This window comes from Dermacentor variabilis, chromosome 1 (genome assembly GCF_050947875.1).
Source record: "Dermacentor variabilis isolate Ectoservices chromosome 1, ASM5094787v1, whole genome shotgun sequence".
Classification (NCBI taxonomy): domain Eukaryota; kingdom Metazoa; phylum Arthropoda; class Arachnida; order Ixodida; family Ixodidae; genus Dermacentor; species Dermacentor variabilis.
This window is the reverse complement of record NC_134568.1, coordinates 30,964,862-30,983,369: the sequence shown is the minus strand read 5'-3', so window position 1 is coordinate 30,983,369 and position 18,508 is coordinate 30,964,862. Positions and strand designations below refer to the sequence as shown.

Below are 18,508 nucleotides of genomic sequence, written 5' to 3'. Positions count from 1 at the left end.
GTAGGATATGGAAGCAAGAAGACAAGGGTGGGGGAGTAAGTGCACACCTCACCTTCAAAATGCAAGGCTGTACACTGCATGCAATGAGGCAATGTAAGGGAACATCAGGGCCCAATAAGAGCTGCAGCTACATAAAGCTCAAAATGAAACCTGTATTGTTAGTTTTCAAGCATAGAAAGTCGCAAGGTTAACCTGGTACTGCTTTAGGTGCAGATTTTGAATTTTCGTTCAAATAACTTAATTGGTTTCGGAGAAAATTATTTGCATTAGGATTATTGGCAATAGTGAGAATTTCCAATTCTTTTGGCCCCGGGAGAATGTATCCTCCTTCAGGTCATGCCAAGGTGCCCATTATATTCTTGCCTCCAAGATACACAAAGTAAAAATGAATAGAGATGAAATGGCTCCTCAATAAATATCTGTGTAACCACTGGACTGGCTAAGAATAATGTCTATTACATGGGAAATCAAAACAATAAAGTGAACATATCCTTAGCAGTGTTGCAGTGGTGATGAAAAGGCGGCAGGGATAGCACTTGCATTGGGGACTTCAATTAATGAAATAACTCTATAGAGTCCCACTAACTTCGTTAAATGTTTTACCGTATACTACTATGTGGTTTCCTCAAAGCTATATTTTAACTGAGCGGAATTGTGGTACTTTTTCCAAGCATGAGACTAGCATTTTCTCACACAAGCTAGCCCAGCATATCCGTGAAACAGTGTCACCAGCCAATAAACATGCTGAATACTGGTTGGTTGACGTTACTCACCTATTACATATTACTTTTGCTTTTGTGAAACCTCTTTCTTTATCAAGACTGCTGTTGCAGGTAATGCAGACCAAGGAAGACAAGGAGATGAGAAGAGAAGACACACTAATCACTAAATGCAATTTTGCATTAGCACCTGTGTTATAAGGTTTTTTGTATAACTTTACTGATGTATTCATTGTACTTTTTGTCATGACATTTTACCATACGCACATATTTCTCTGTATAAACCAATCCAGGCTGGCACTTGCAAACAAATATGCAGCCTTAGAACAGAGAGATGAAGATGACATAGAGGCAATGAATGAAACTGTAGCTAGGCTGGCTTCAGACGCAGCAACTGAAGTGGGAGGTAAGGCACCAAGGCAACCAGTAGGTAAGCTCTCCCAAGTAACAAAGGACCTAATACAGAAACGACAAAGAATAAAAGTGTAACTCATGAGATCAGATAGAATTTCCAGAACTGTCAAAACTAATCAACAAGAAGAAAATAAGGGATATTCAAAATTATAATGTGAGAACGACTGAGGAAGCAGTAAAAAATGAACACAGCCTGAAATCAGTGAGAAGGAAACTTGTAATCAGACGAACCAGGATGTATGCTCTGAAAGATAAGCAGGGTAATATCAGCAATCTTGAAAATACAGTAAAAGTAGCAGAAGAATTCTATACTGACCTATACAGTAGCCAAAGCAGCCACGATACCTCAATTTGAACTAGTAATGAACAGGTTACAGAGGCTCCTATAACTAGCGATGAAGTTAGAAGGGCCTTGCAAGACATGAAACGGGGAAAAGAGGCAAAAGATGGACTACCAGTCGATTTAATCAAATATGGAGGAGAAATAATGCTTGAAATCTAGCCGCTCTTTGTATGAACTGTCTATCGACTTCAAGGGTCCCAGAGAACTGGAAGAATGCCAACATTATACTAATCCACAAAAAGGAAGACATTAAAGAATTGAAAAATTATAGGCCAGTTGGCTTACTTCCAGTATTATATAAAATATCACGAAGATAACCTCCAAGAGAATAAGGGCATCACTGGACTTTAGTCAACCAAGGTAACAGGTAGGCTTCAGGAAGGGATACTCTACAATGGATCACATCCATGTCATCAATCAGGTAATCGAGAAATCCACAGAGTACAATCAGCCTTTCTATATGGCTTTCATAGATTATGAAAAGGCATTTGATTCAGTCAAGATACCAGCAGTCAGAGGCATTATGCAATCAAAATTACAGGGTGCTTACGTAAATATCTTGGAAAGTATCTAGAGTGATTCCACAGCTACCTTAATCCTACACGAGTAGCAATATACCTATAAAGAAAAAGGTCAGACAAGTAGACACAATCTCTCCAATGCTATTCACTGTGTGCTCGGAAGAAGTATTCAAGCCATTAAACTGGGAAGGCTTAGTAGTAAGGACCGACAGCGAATATCTCAGCAGCCTTCGATTTGCAGATGACATTGTTCTGTTCAGCAACATTGGAGAGGAGTTACAACAAATGATTGAGGTCCTTAACAGAGAGAGTGTAAGAGTGGGGTTGAAGATTAATATGCACAAGATAAAGATAACCATGAATAGCTGGGCAAGGGAACAAGAGTTCAGGATCGCCAGTCAGCCTCTAGAATCTGTGAAGGAGTACGTGTACCTAAAGCCCCTTAAACTTCGTAAAGTATAGTGCCACGCTTTGAAGAATGCCACTCCCTCCTCGCGCGCTCTGGTCGAGGCCGAGGCCGCGGCGCCATTGGCCTAATTGCATCACGTGGCCCCTCGCGCTGACTTCGTTTGTTTACAGTCGCGCTTCAGTGCTACTTTCGCTTGAGAAGCGCCTACGGAGTGGCGAGGAGCAAATGTTGGCGCCGTTGCTCAAATGATTGAGGACCTTATGAGAGAGAGTGTAAAACTGGGGTTGAAGATTGATATGCAGAAGACAAAGATAATGATCAATACCCAGGCAAGAAAACAAGAGTTCAGGATCGCCAATCAGCTTCTAGAGTCTGAAGGAGAACGTTTACCTAGGTCAACTGCTCATAGGGGACCATAATCACGAGAAGGAAATTTGCAGAAGAATAAAAATGGGTTGGAGCACATTCGGCAGGCATTGTCAGATTCTGACTGGAAGCTTACCATTATCATTAAAAAGAAAGGTGTATAATCAATGCATTCTACCGGTGCTGACATATGGGGCAATAACTTGAAGACCAACAAAGAAGCTCGAAAACAAGTTAAGGACCGCGCAAAGAGCAACGGAACGAAGAATGTTAGGCGTAATGTTATAATACACGAAGAGGGTGGTGTGGATCAGAGAGCAAAGAGGGATAGCCGATATTCTAAATGACATTAAGAGAAAGAAATGGAGCTGGGCAGGTCATGCAATGCGCAGGTTAAATAACCGGTGGACCATTAGGGTTACAGAATGGGTGCCAAGAGAAGGGAAGCACAGTCGAGGATGGCAGAAGACTAGGTGGGGTGATGAAATTAAGACATTCACAGGTGCTAGCTGGAATCGGTTGGCATAGGACAGGGGTAATTGGAGATTGCAAGGAGAGGCCTTCGTCCTGCAGTCGACATACAATAGGCTGATGATGACGATGTTGATGAAACATTCAATTACCCCCCTACTGTAATGCTCACTGGGTACATATAGGCTAAAAAAAAGAAGAAAAGTGTTAGCCAGGGCAAGTTGAAGCAATGTTGTTGAGTCAATGCAGTGCAGACATGTTATGAGAAGACAGGCAGAGCACTGTGTGTGTGCCCCTCTTCTCGTATCTTTGTTTTCTCCATGCTACATTGCTTGAACAATGCCTGCCAAAACATCCACGCTGACATGTCAGTTATAAACTTAATACTACTATGCCTTCGTTTGAGCAAACTTGACCCTAGAATCACCACAGCAAAATGAAAGCATCCATATATACAGTCGAACCCTTATATAATGAACATGGACATAATGAAGTACTCCATCTACAGTGTTTCCTGCTGATATCAGTGTGCACATATACAGTCGAACCCACTTATAACAATATTCAAGTGCCACGAAAATTCCCTCATTATAGCCAATAATTGCTACAACGGGGTTGCATGAAAAAAATCAAAATAGGGGGATGGCAGAGCTGATGTGAAAAAACTAACGGCAGGGAGGCCAGAGCCCCTCCCCACCACAATCCTCCATCTGGCTGCTAATTGTGTTCACGCATTTAAGTGCTTCCTGGGCACTCCGATCACGTACAACAAGCTGCGGCTGTTGGCGTTAAAGAATGGCGTTGCTATAACAACTGCAAAGAGGGGTCACGGACGCCAAGCGATATGCGAGCTCCACCGAGGCATCGCTTTGTTGGTTCCAAGAGGGGCCTTTACAAAAATGCGAGAAGTTGTCGCAGCAGCCTCTCAGCTTGAGAAATCCAGAAGAAACGCTGAGGCGAGATCACCACAAGCATCTCACCACGTTTGTCACTGGCTTGCACAAGAAGACTCCATGTCTGTCAGCCTTGCATGCTTTATGCGAAGCTTGCAGACATCCTCTTCCAAGGCATCCAGGTGCTCCACATAATGCAGCGGAAGGTTCCTACTGATAACAAAGCCCCGAAGGGACTGAATAATCTGCCGGGCCTTCTGTGAGGCAGCCTGCCCTACCGTGTCATCACTGCCACCGTTGCCATTGCTATCCGATGCAAGCATGTTCGCGACGACCGCCTTATCGGTTAGAAGCACTTAGTTTCTAACCCTATTACTGTGCACTTTCTTTTCACCGGCAACGTAGTGCATTGCCAATGATTAGCGGGCGGATCAGCCTTCTTCCATTTTGGCGGCGAGTGAAACGAGGCTGAGAAACCATGTGGCCAGAAACAATTTTGATGTAACTAATAAAGACGAACGCGAGTGATTAAGCAGTTTGCAGCACTGCGCTGAATGAGGAGCCAGCGAGCAATCTGGGACCAGCGCAGTTGGCGTGATCCATTTGTGTTTTGGAGGGTGGTGCGGCGCAGAGCTATGGGTGCAGCCCATTCATGTTTCGAGGGGTGGAAGGGTGATGGGAGAGAGGCACGTGATGAAGGTTGGAAAATGAGCATGCAGCTGTTGGGGCAGCGGGCCATCGTGAAGTGGCTCGAATTTCTCATTTTCTTTTTTTTTTCAAGAATTTCCCATTTCACTACCTTTCGGCATAGACACCCAGCAGCCAGACTTCATCGTTATAACCGATAATGCAGAATCTGGGCATTGTAGTAAGCTGGTTATTTCAACATGGAAAACATACAAAAGTTGACGGTGCAGCAGCTTCTAATTTTTATAACCGATATATTGTTATGGGGATGTCGCGAGTATATAAAAACTATATTTACAATATATATACAGGATGAGTCAGAATAGCTAAGATGGCTGACCACCAACAACACACAGCAGCCAGCGTCTCCAATCTTCTTCTTCTCTGTTCTCTCATCCTTCCATAACAGGAGCCCCAGTTGGCGAAGCCCCGTCTCGGCGCATGGCAGGCGAAGAATTGCGAGCGAAGTATGGCTTCAGCCACGAAATGTGCACGGCATCGACAGGCGTCTTACTTGAAGATGCATCAAAGTGTAGCGGCGAAATCGCGTAATTGACATCGTTACCTTGGTGTAGGACTTCATAAGGCCCTGTCTAGCGAGAGAGAAGCTTCTGGGAGAGGCCGACCCAACGACATGGTGACCAAAGCAGCACCCAAGCACCTGGGACGAACTGAACATCGCGATGGCACTGGTCGTAACGCTCTTTTTGCAGATGCTGCGAGGCTAATAAGCGAGATCAGGCGACTTGACGCGCCATGTGAGCGCGTTCGATGACTTCACGAGTGTACTCAGTGGCAACGCGGGGCACAGAAGGTAGGATGGTGTCAAAGGGCAAAGCGGGGTCATGACCATACAAAACATAAAAGGGTGAATATCCTGCGGTGTCATGTCGAGACGAGTTATACGCGAACGTCACGTAAGCCAGCGTGGCGTCCCAACCGTGGTAATCGTTGGAGACTTACATCGACAGCATCTCTGTGATGATTCGTTTGAGACATTCCGCAAGACCGTTCGTTTGTGGGTGGTAGGGAGTGGACAGCTTGTGCTCAGTGGCACAAGAGTGGAGGAGGTCGTCCAAAACTTGAGACAAGAATGAGCGGCTGCAGTCTGTAAGTAACTGCCGAGGTGCACCGTGCTGGAGAATGACGCTGTGAAGGAGAAAATCGGCGATGTCAGTTGCGCAACTAGTCGGCAACGCCTTTGTTATCGCATAGCGTGTCGCATAATCAGTAGCGACAGCGATCCACTTGTTCCCTCTAGTCGTCGGAAAAGGGCCAAGCAGGTCAAGATCTACGTGAAAGAACGGTTCAGAGGGAACTTCAATGGGATGGAGTCGTCCGACAGGTGCCAGGGGAGGTTTCTTCCGGCGCTGACACAATTCGCAAGTTGCAACATAACGACGCACAGAGCGGTAGAGACCCGGCCAGAAGAACCGGTGTCATACGTGGTCGTATGCAGGCAAAACTCCAAGGCGTCCCGCCGTCGGTGCATCGTGAAGTTGTTCGAGAATGACGGGTCGCAGATGACGAGAAAGGACAAGCAGCAACTCAGGGCCATCAGGGTTGATATTACAGTGGTAGAGGATGCTGTCATACAGCACGAACATGCGGCACGTGCCGTCGGTGCTGCCAGATTGCACTCCGGCGATGATGGACCGTAAGGATGCGTCGCGTTGTTCAGCGTGCATGTCCGTCACGTCAGTCAAAGCCATCACGCAGGTCACCGGATCATGCGCAACAGGATTGGGAGGATCCACGAGGTGACGCGAGAGGCAGTCAGCGTCCTTGTGGAGGAGTCCAGTCTTGTAATGGACACTAAATGAAAATTCCTACAGCCGCGAAGCCCAGCGACCAAACCGTACAGTCGGGTCCCGTAGGGAAGACAGCCAGCAGAGTGCGTGGTGGTCTGTGACGACCAAAAACGTGCAGCCGTACAAATATGGCCGGAACTTGGCGACAGCCCAAGCTAAAGCCAAGCACTCCCGCTCAGTGATGGAGTAATTTCTCTCGGCAGGCGACAGCAGGCGGCTGGCGTAAGCTATCATGCACTCGGTACCATTCTGGTGTTGGGCGAGAACAGCGCCGATGCCATAGCCGCTTGCCTCAGTGTGGACTTCGGTTGGTGCAGACGGATCAAAGTGGGCAAGTATGGGAGAGGTGGCCAGAAACCAGATGAGAGCGGCGAATGCGTGAGCCTGCTCCGGGCCCCATGAGAATGGCGCATTCTTCTTTAGAAGATCTGTCAAAGGCCGAGCAACGTCGACGAAGTTTTTGACCAAACGGCGAAAGTAAGATCACAGGCCGCTGAAGCAGCGCACATCAGAGGCAGAACGTGGCACAGGGAAACTGCGTACGGCGCGAACTTTTTCCGGATCTGGTTGGACACTGGATGCGTCAACGAGGTGTCCCAACACGGTGATCTGACGGCGCCCGAATTGACCCTTCGTTTGAATTTCGAATTTGAATTAAATGCACAATTATCCACAAACGTCCCTTTTCCGCCACTTCTGACCATACAAGCAGTGTTAGAAGTTACTTGCCAGGCTGATTGGCAAGACGGTGTTAAATGTACAACAGGAGATTTTGTGCGTGTACCTATTTATAGTTACTGTCCATTCAGCAAGTAGTGTTACATTGTTACTGCTTTTGGTAGGAAAAGCAATACGCTTGAATAAGCAACATGCAAAAAATCCTGCGAGTTGGCTGACCCACCACTGCAAGGCTTTGTACGAACCAAAAACTGCCATCCACAGACGTCATTATCTCAAGTGGGGAGTTTTCAGGGGTCATATGGAAACCTTGAGTAAGCAAAGGTGCTGGTTAGCATCACGCAATGGGATGCACACTTTCTACATTTTACAGTGGAGCCGTCTATAGAGTAGTTTTGAGCTTATTTCTGTTTGTCAGTCAGTGTGCCTTGGCTGCAATGAGCAGCGTTGAGTTACCACAGAGAGAGTTAGTTGCAGCTCAAGCTTGAGCAGCATGATGTGTGTGAAGGGGAGAGGCGTGATGTAACGTGCACTTATAAAAATGGCTGCACAGGAGGCATTTGCATAGTTTCCCGAATGGCACTACCAAGAAAGCTAGTCCAGAGGAAAGCCAAATGCAGCAGACAGCCACGATAGAGGCATGGCAAATCTGCCAAGCAGAAGATTGAATTTAAGTGCACCAGCCACGACCAGTAATGCAAAAAACTGAACTGAGAGAATGAGAAAGCAGTGAATATGGAACAAAGTCGACTCGCCATGGCAAGTATGGCTCCAAATGAAGTAGCAGCACACGGTTATGTCAATGCTGGGTAGAAAAGGTGGGTACGTGAACAAATGGCAGCAGGTATGTCTCCAGTAGAAGCAGTGGGGCAGTGGTGTGTGGAAATTGCATGTGAGAGAGAAGAATGGAGACTCAAGGCAATGACCATGGCTAGTGTAGACAGGCCAATTCAGGATGCTGGTCAACGGGCATCAGTGAATGTTTCTGTAGATTCTTTCAGCTCAACATATTTGGTTGCGTGTATAATGTGTGCAACAGACTATGCTTTAAGAATAACATGCACCCTTGCTTCTCCACTGCCTATATGTTTCTGCTGCATATGAAGTGTAACTGCTAAATTTTCGCAAAGATCTGAGGAATTCCTTCTTTCTAAACTATTACGGAAACTAGATTTTGTTACCATCATAATTATGCCACACTTGTTTAAAAGAATGGCATGCCCCCTCTGTTCCACCATGACAATGTCTCTGATTGGCCCTTTGAAATGGGCAGTGACCATTCAGCACTCAAACCAGTGAGATGCAAACTCCTCTTATGGAAGCCCGGTGGCAATCCCCCCCCCCCCCCCTTTTTCGTTTTATTATTATGGAGACTCAGACCTAAGCATGAGAGGTTTTGGTTGTAAAAAAGCTTTGCAGGGTAGCCAACTTCCAGACTTTTGGAAATCATCAATAATTCGAATTATTTGCTTGAATTAGGGGAAACACAGGAAATGTGGGAGATGGAAATTCAAGACAATCAGCAACACGAGACAAGGTGAGAGCAGGAGCCAACGTTTCGACCGGTGGACTTGTCTTTTTCTAGGCCTTAAAAAAGACAAGTCCAATTGTCAAACCGCTGGCTCCTACTCTCACCTTGTTCTCGTGTTGTTCACTGCTTAAGCTTAAATTAGGCAGTGTTGAAATGCACCAAAATCCAGCAGTACAATCAAACATTTTACTATTTGTTTGAATTAACAAACATTACAAATAATCTTAAAGCTCAAATTCGTGCCATTCTGCTGAACTGCACCACTAGACAAATTTGTGCAATACTCTCAACTCACTGCAAGCTGGCTCTGCGCTTGGTACAGGGCCATGTGTGGGGTTGCAGGCATGGTGGGGGCTGCTGGCCCTGAAAGCAGGTCCGTATGCACCAAGAGTGGTCCTTATTAGGCGCACACAAAGCCAGTACTATATAGACAATAACGAATGCTGATAACAGCAGCTTATCCATGTATGCATGTATGCAGAAAGATAGTATGAAACTCCCACACTGCTCGTAAAGATAAAGTCAGCCACAGCTAGTCTGCAGTGTTGTGTACATCAGCTAGCACTTGCAAGGTTATTTTCAGAACAAAATTAAATTGTGGGGTTTTACATGCCAAAACAGTGATCTGATTATGAGGCACGCCATAGCGGGGACTCCAGATTAATTTCAACCCCTCAGAGTTCTTTAACATGCGCGTAAACTTAAACAAATGGGTGCTTTTGCATTTTGCCCCAATTGAAATGTAGCCACCACGGCCGGGATCAAACCTATGACCTCGAGCTCAGCAGCCAAATGCCGTAGCCAGTGGGCTATCACAGCAGGTTATTTTCAGAACACTGTGCTGCTAGCTGGCGAGACCACATATAAGTACAGAAACACCAGTAAGCTACTGAATCTATAGCTGCAGAACACTGAATGAAGGTGAAAATTTGAAGCTGTCACATGTGTGGCAGGGTGCAGTAACGCAGACTGCTTTGAAAATTTCACACAAAAGTGGTGGAGCACTTATAATTACTAGTACTCCTGCATACTTATAATGTAGGCACTGTGAGATAAATTAGCAAAATGGGTTCAGTAGCTTGCCATCATTTGAATGTTGGATCTTTTCTCACTATTAGCTGCTATTAAAAAAGAAAAAAAAACCCTGTCTGAGGCACGTACCATATTTAACAGCTTGGTTGGGAAAATGTATGCATAATTGATAAGATTGACAACCCCATCAATTATACATACTCCTTCTAGTTGCATCTATTCACATAAGATCAAGAAGAGTTCTCCGTAGGCTTGTGTGAATATATCAATCTTTTGGTTTGAAGCAAAACTGAAGTGAATAGTAATTAGTGTAGACTAACTTCCAAGTAAATAGTTCAAGTATTTGTGAGATTCGCATAACACCTTAAGAGCCAGATTAACAAATCTAACAAAGTTGGTTCTTTACTTGTTAAAAAAGGAACAGCTTCACCTCAGGAGTCAGTTAACTTTTAAAGTGCCATTATTATATTTTCATACAAAAATACAAGTTCAACATTACTTACGACTCCACCTGTAGAGACAATGTGTTTACAGGCTCTTGTTCACTATTGTGATTTAGTTACTTTAAAGGGGCCCTGAAACACTTTTCTAACTAATAAAATGACCTCACTATTAAAGGATGTCGTTTCATGAATCTCACGGTGCAAACATTTTTCGCATCCATTAAGTTTAAGTGGCATTACCACACAGACGTGCGGATTTCTGCTTCTTTTCATCTCCACTAGTGTGCTGGAAGCTACAAAGGGGAGACACCAACGGGCCAAAGTCCAGCCTAAAAGTTGACCATCTTGGTGGTGAAAGGGTTCATAGCGGCACCCCGTGGCGGCTGCAGTACACTATGCTATGCAGCATGCTGCTGCTATCTCTGAGGGCACACGCTGCAGGTGCAGCTATGCACAACTGTCTTGTGTAGACCGACAGTGCAAAGAGGAAATGATTCTTCTGGCTTTTGAGATTGCAGACATATATGTTTCATTAAGTCAAAATTATCAATTATGTATGACTGAGAATGTTTTTGTGATAAAAAAACCAGTCAATAGCTATTGGTGGGTCCAGCTGCTTCCAATAACGCTGCATGATGACATTGTGAAAGCGAGAGCAAGTGATTTTTTGCTGTTTTCGACCCGCGATTGTTACCTCCCTGCTGTATGCAGTGCAATAATATTTGGCTTACGTGTTCACAGTAGCCTCTCGTACAGATTGGCAACGTTTTCTTACTATGTTGAAAAAGTGCTTCAGGGCCACTTAAAAATTTTGTGGTGGTTGAGGCCACGGGAGCATTTCGTGTTTGCCTGTCATGCGTCGTCACGATGCTGTGAAGTGTGACCTTGACCGTGCGATGTTGGAAGTTTATATGCTGCTTTGCGCAAATTTAGCTTGTTGCTTTCCGTCTACACGTGAACTTAACTCGTTCCGTTCTGCAAGCATGTGCACACATTTTTAGCAGAAAAAATGGGGAGCAGGTTACATGCAAATTTGGACTTCAGGTATGGCTTCACAGCAGCGTGAATTTTGCCCCAAGGTGTGCCGTAAAATCACTTTCAGGGCAAAGTTCTCTGCCATCAGCATCGCCAAAGAGGTGGGAAACAGGGCAGCTGGCTGAATATATGACATGGACGATTCATGTTTCCACAAATGCAGACTGTTTTTACGAAGATTCAGGCATTAAAAGCAGTTATTTTCGCAGGTTATATGCGTGGAGTTCTTTCTTTCTGACGTGTTGTAATTGGGGGCGTTGCATATACGGGCAATATGTTTATTCGTTTGTGTCAAACACTTTGAAAAATTCGAATGCTAAAATTCGCGCCAAAGTGAATATCGAACAACACAGTTAATAAAATAATAAAAAATATCCAATATTCACACAAGCCTAGTTCTCCCCAATTCCCTAAGCTTTGTCACAACAGTGGCATGTGAAGAAAAGCAAGAACGCAAAATTTAGCTCTCTTGAAATCAAAAAAGACAAAGACAGATAAATGTACTGACCTGAGGCATAAGAGTTGACCATGGGCTGGAGTGTAGGTGGAACTGGAGTTGGATGCGAAACTGCATCTCCTAAAGAGTGCTGCGAGAAGGTGCGTGGCTTCACCACTGGCTTGGGGGAGCCTTCTCTAGCAGTGGGTTGTGGCAAAGGCACCGCTGCTGGAACCTGGTGAGGCACCCGTGACCGATCATCCTGAAAGTTACAGATCATGGTGAAGGCCACTTCAGTGACAGCTTAAAGGGGGCCCTGAATCACCCTAATTACGTTGACTTATGCAAACTTCTTTGTCTAATACTTTTATTGTGTTGACATTCATCCTTATTTGTTGTTGTCACTGCTCTTGCCATAATACCGTCTGCACGTCTGAGTGATTAAGTAGAGCACGCCTCTTGCAGGGGGCACCGACATTTGTCAAGCCTTACCCCAGGCTTTTAGTTCATTCCCCGAACATCACCCTGATGTCAATGTTGAAAAAATAGATTCCGATACTATTGGGCTGGGCAAACAAACATATTCCACGTGTAGGGGATACAGCTGCAAGCATTCCATCCAAGTTTTGTAGTTATTTGTTAGTTGTGGTGTGTGGAACTAACAAAGAGCCCATAAGGGCTGCTGCTCCTTGTCATTCTTTAAGCTTCCAGCCGGCTGCCAGCGAATGTCAGCTAGCAGCAGCCCATACAGCTACCACTGGGTGATAGTTTTTGACCAAAAATTACTTTCATGCATAAGCCTGTGCATGTGCAGACCTAGCCAGATCTCTAAAAGATATTTAGTAAAGGGGGATGTGACATTTGTTAGCATGGCTGACCCGTTCTATCATCGCTTCCTTGCCACTTTTGGGGAGTTTTGTCAAATGTCCATTTTGAAACATTATCATAAGCATGCCACAAAAAGAAGGAAAGGTGAGATGTAACCGGCCAAACACTTATCAGCACCACATCCCAGCTAAGGAGAACATGAGTCAAGGGGAATGGAGATTGTAAATACTGTGCTCCTAATTTCTCCTTCACAATATATAAAAAAAAAAATTCCTTTGGGATTACACTCTTTGAAAGGCAGCACACTCAAATCGAATGAACTTCTCGGGTCTCAGACTTAAAATATGCTTTAGGGCCCCTTTAGAATAGGCATCCCTGGCATACACACTCCTCTACATCTGAAGTAGAATAATCTGAAAGTAAAGGTGCCACTGCATGGCTTTTGGTAGAACGGAGCTTGTCTCTTGAAGCAACTAGGAGTGATGCAGCACAATGCATAATCACTGGTATTGGGCGAGTTAAGCGAATGGCCGAACTTGTTCTGCTTTCCAAATCAAAGTCCTGCCAGTTTCTTTACTTTAGTACAGCCTGTGCCTAAGCACAGAGGTAAATGCATAGAAGCACCTTTCGTTTACACCTTGAACATGTGATCAGAGTGCAACTGCACTGAGTACCTCGTTGGCCATTTACAGAGTTTCATTCTCATTGCTTCTGCACTCTTGACATTCTGGTCTGAATGTTGAAGAGTGCCACTAAAGAGGAATATAGAGCTTAACTTGATATTCCTCTTTAGTGTGTCTTTAAATTCGAAGCTTGGAGCACTAGCCTGCTACTTAAAGACTACGTTGGTCACCTCCCCTTCGGAGTCGCTGCTGGGCTGAGCCGGGACAGCTCCAGGCATAGGTAGCATTTGGGCCCCCATCCTGGCTATGCGTGAAAGGAGCCGTGCCTTGTCACTCTCGCCACCACTGACTACTGCTGTTGCTGGAGCCACGGCTGGATTGGTGGCTAGCTGCTGTGGTGGCCAGTCTGGGGGAGCAGAAGGTGCTCGCGAACGGGCTGGTTCATCCACACTGCTGCTTCCAAGAAAAGAAAGGAAAATCATTATTTAAATAAAATTCTTGGGTTTTTGTGCCCATATCATGATCCGATTATGAGGCACGCTACAGTGGGAATAAATTTGCAGCCTTAGAACAGAGAGATGATGATGACATAGAGGTAATGAATGAAACTGTAACGAGGCTGGCTTCAGAGGCAGCAATTGAAGTGGGAGGCAACGCACCAAGACAAACAGTAGGCAAGCTCTCTCAAACAACAAAGGACCTAATAAAGAAACAACAAAGAATGAAAGTGTCAAACTCAAGAGATAAGATAGAATTCGCGGAACTGTCAAAACTGATCAACAAGGCGAAAATAAGTGATATTTGAAATTATAACGGGACAAAGACTGAAGAAGCCGTAAAAAATGAACGCAGCCTGAAATCAGTGAGAAAGAAACTTGGCATAGGACAAACCAAGATGTATGCACTGAAAGATAGGCCGGGTAATATCAGCAATCTCGAAGATATAGTAAAAGAAGCGGAAGAATTCTATACTGACCTGTACAGTACCCAGAGAAACCATGAGTACTCCATTCGAAACAATAATGAACAGCATACAGAAACTCCTATAACTAGAGATGAGGTTAGAAGGGCTTTGCAAGGTATGAAACGGGGAAAAGCGGCAGGAGAGGATGGAATAACAGTCGATTTAATCAAAGATGGAGGAGACAATGCTAGAAAAAACTGGCGGCTCTCTATACGAAGTGTCGATCGACTGCAAGGGTCCCAGAAAACTGGAAGAATGCAAACATTATACTAATCCACAAAAAGGGATACGCTCAAGAACTGAAGAATTATAGACCCATTAGCTTACTCCCAGTATTATATTAAATATTTACCAAAATAACCTCCAATAGGATAAGGGCCACACTGGACTTCAGTCAACCAAGGGAAGAGGCGGGCTTCAGGAAGGCATTCTCTACAATGGATCACATTCATGTCATTAAACAGGTTATCGAGAAATCCGCAGAGTACAATAAGCCTCTCTATATGGCTTTCATAGATTACGAAAAAGCATTTGATTCAGTAGAGATACCAGCAATCGTAGAGGCATTGCGTAATCAAGGAGTACAGACCGCTTACGTAAATACCTTGGAATTTATCTACAGAGATTCCACAGCCACCTAAATTCTACACAAGAAAAGTAGGAAGATACCTATAAAGAAAAGAGTCAGATAAGAAGACACAATCTCTCCAATGCTATTCACTGCGTGCTTGAAAGAAATATTCAAGCTGTAAAACTGGGAAGGTTTAGGAATAAGGATCGACGGCGAATACATCAGCAACCTTCGGTTTACCGATGACATTGTTCTATTCAGCAACACTGCAGACGAGTTACAAAAAATTATTGAGGACCTTAACAGAGAGAGTGTAAGATTGAGACTGAAGATTAATATGCAGAAGACAAAGATAATGATGAATAACTGGGCAAGGGAACAAGAATTCAGGATCGCCAGTCAGCCTCTAGAGTCTGTGAAGGAGTACATTTACCTAGGTCAGCTAATCAACAGAAGAATAAAAATGGGTTAGATTGCATACGGCAGACATCGTGAGCTCCTGACTGGGAGCTTACTGTTATCATTGAAAAGGAAAGTACTATACAATCAGTGCATTTTACCAGTGCTGACATATAGGGCAGAGACTTGGAGACTGACAAAGAAGCTTGAGAACAAGTTAAGGACTGCGCAAAGAGCGATGGAACGAAGAATGCTTGGCATAACTTTAAGAGACAGAAAGGGAGTGGTTTAGATCAGAGAGTAAACGGGTATAGACAACATTCTAAATGACATGAGAAAAAAATGGCACTGGGCAGGTCATGTAATGCGTAGAGTAGATAACCGTTGGACCATTATAGGGTTAGAGAATGGGTACCAAGAGAAGTGAAGCGCAGTAGAGGACGACAGAAGACTAGGTGGTGCAACGAAATTAGGAAATTTGTGGGTGCTAGTTGGAATCGGTTGGCGCAGGACAGGGGTAATTGGAGGTCGTGGGGAGATGCCTTCGTCCTGCAATGGACATAAAATAGGCTGATGATGATGATGACAGTGGGAAACTGAATTAATTTTGACTACCTGGGGCTCTTTAGTGTGCACCTAAATCTAAGCACATGAGCATTTTTTAATTTCGCCCCCATCAAAATGCGGCCACCACAGCCATAGGCCTTCATTGCCCTTAATTTCAGAGCAATCTATAACTTTCGAAGTGCAGAAGACACTGCAAACACGCACAATTGCTACTAATTACAATGGTTCAGCTTGTCGGGGTGACCAAATTTAAACGTGCGAAGCATCTCAAGGCACTGGCTGGCTTGGGATAAATTCATAAGGGCGTTTTACATCGCTTGTCGATGCATGCATCCGTGGTGTAATGGTTTCAATATCGGGCTTCTGTGCTAGAGGTCCTGTGTTCGAATCCTCCTGTCGTACAATTTTAATAACGGTCCTTTATTTATTACGCATTACTTTGTTGAAAATAATCAGTTTACAAAGTCACAACGCCGTTTGAAGCCAGAAGGCAAATCCATGTACAGTGGAACCCCGATTATACGACTTTTTTAGGACAGCGAGAAAGCGTAATAAAATTCGAACATAAATTATGCCTATAAAATACTACTTATTTCACGCGACAGATTTACGAGAAACTTCAATGTAAACTACTAACATAATCTGCAGGGCTTGGAAACCCAAATTACCAAAAAAGAAAATGCGATAAGAATTAATGCTGCAGTACAGGTACCAATCATGCTTTATTCAAACGAAACCTTACGGCACTCCACTGCCCACTGCCGCGATTCCCGCCAGCCGGCGCGAACTTTAAAAACGTCGGCAACTTTCTTTTGGACCTTGTTTGACACGTGAACCAAGAGCTTTCGCTTTCGAGTAGAGCAATGTCCAAGGGGAGGTCCTCTGCGGTGTTGCTTGAACAGATGAAGTTCCGGATGCCGTCTATGTGCCGTAGCACCTTGGCGAACGTGGTAGGCACAGGCACGGCATCTGTGGCGTCGTTGTTGCCTTTGTCTGATGTCGCAGCGGTGTTGGCAAACTTTCCAACAACGAGCACGGGCAGCCTCTCGGAACCGTCCTCGTTAGCACAGAATAGTGGCATCACATGCTCTTTACTACGCTTGCCACCATGACAGCTGTCACCCTTAAACACAAAGGTTTGCTCGGGCTGCATATGGCAAAAAATACCGCTCTCATCGGCGCTGAAAACGTCGCTGGGCTTGTATGCAGCAATCATCTCCGGCAGCGACTCCATCCACTAATTCACCGTCGAAACGTCCACAAAAGTGCTTTCTCCACAGCAGCGGCTGTACACAATCCTGTTTCGTTTTTTAAAGCGGTCCAGCCACCCGTTCGATGACTGGAAGTCGTCGATGCCCAGACGCAATGCCACAAGGTCCGCATTTTCTTTTAGAATGGCGCCGTCTATGTTGATCGCAGAGCTCCGTGCTCGATGCAGCCACTTGACTAGAACATTTTCTAACTTCTCATGCTGTCCTTCTTTTGCCGCTTTCCGCTTGAGCCCGAAGTTATTGGCATTCTGCAATATCACCTCTTTGTTTGCCAGGATTGTCTTTAGCGAAGATTCGGGTATATTAAGGTCCCGGGCAATGCTGGCTTTCGTGGCTCCATACTGCTTTTCTGCTTCCTCAATAATATTTAGCTTATCGCCGAGTGACAGAACTGTCCACTTTCGGGACATCGTGCATCGCGTTGCTCCACACAACTAAAATATTCGCTGAACTGTGGTCGCTAGGATTACAACGAACACGTGCGATAAACATAGGCCTCCCCGCGCTACTTTGTCAGCTACCTGCTGCATGAAAACTGGAAGGAGAGAAACGCTTCCCCAATGTGACGCCACTGAGAAGAGAGGGAGAAAGTGATTGTGGAGAAGAAACGGCGCTATTTCAGCACAGTGGGCGTTGCGGGCGGCTGCTGGTGGGGGGAGAGAAAACCTTTCCCAACGCAACAAGAGGCGATGCCACTGAGAAGAGAGGGAGAGACCCGTGGCACTTTTCTTTCGTCCGTCGTTCCGTCCCACGCTTCGCGAGGGTCATCGTATAACGAGGTCAGGTGTAAAATTGCGTCGGATAACTGAGGTGTTTAATGCATTGCTTCTATGGGGATTTCGCCGGGATTGCGCTAATCCGTCGTAAAACCCGGGTCGTCACAAAACCGGGGGACGTATAACCGGGGTTCCACTGTACTTTCCATAATTCCCATGCTGGCTGAACTGCCCTCATTGCAGCTCCCGTAGACACTAGCACTAGAGTTCCTTCTAGTAATTATTGTACGAAACTATGCCTTATCCTTTATTTTTTAACGGTGAAGCTACTAAGGAGACTGACCATTTTTGTGTTACAGCATGTGGTGGTACGCTTGGTATCAATCAAAGAATAGACAGCAGCACAGCCTGCATGAGAGCCCCGAATTAGCCTTTAAACATTATCAAGAGTTAAAAGTTACCTTGTGTAAACATCACTGAAATACACAAGAGCTTCTTTGTACATTTATCTTAGCCAATAATTTATAATTTGTTTCTCATGTCCTATTTAACCGGCTCCACCTTCGAAATCAGCTAGGAGGCACCCAAATCGACAAAAAGTTTGTGGGTATTGTGTGTGGACCTTTTGATTAAGACTAATTTTAGTTTGGGCAGCATCCCAAGCACCTTAGCATTCATGTTCTTGCATAATCAATGTCCCGTCTGCGTCTCATCAGTGTTGTCTTCAGTGTCCATGGGCATGCCAGGGATCCTGCTTGCTGCTAATCTAGGGGGCCTCAG

At 45.0% G+C, this 18,508-nt stretch overlaps 1 protein-coding gene across 1 annotated transcript in view; it reads right to left on the bottom strand.

Annotated features, from left to right (window-relative positions):
* LOC142571031 (uncharacterized) overlaps positions 1-18,508 on the bottom strand; it is a 133,962-nt gene that overhangs the window by 73,769 nt on the left and 41,685 nt on the right. The window contains exons 11-13 of the mRNA XM_075679356.1: positions 13,471-13,693; positions 11,862-12,051; positions 9,139-9,206 (exon numbers count right to left, since the gene is read on the bottom strand). Of these exons, the coding sequence (XP_075535471.1) occupies positions 9,139-9,206; positions 11,862-12,051; positions 13,471-13,693 (481 nt within the window). The remainder of the gene's footprint in view (positions 1-9,138; positions 9,207-11,861; positions 12,052-13,470; positions 13,694-18,508) is intronic.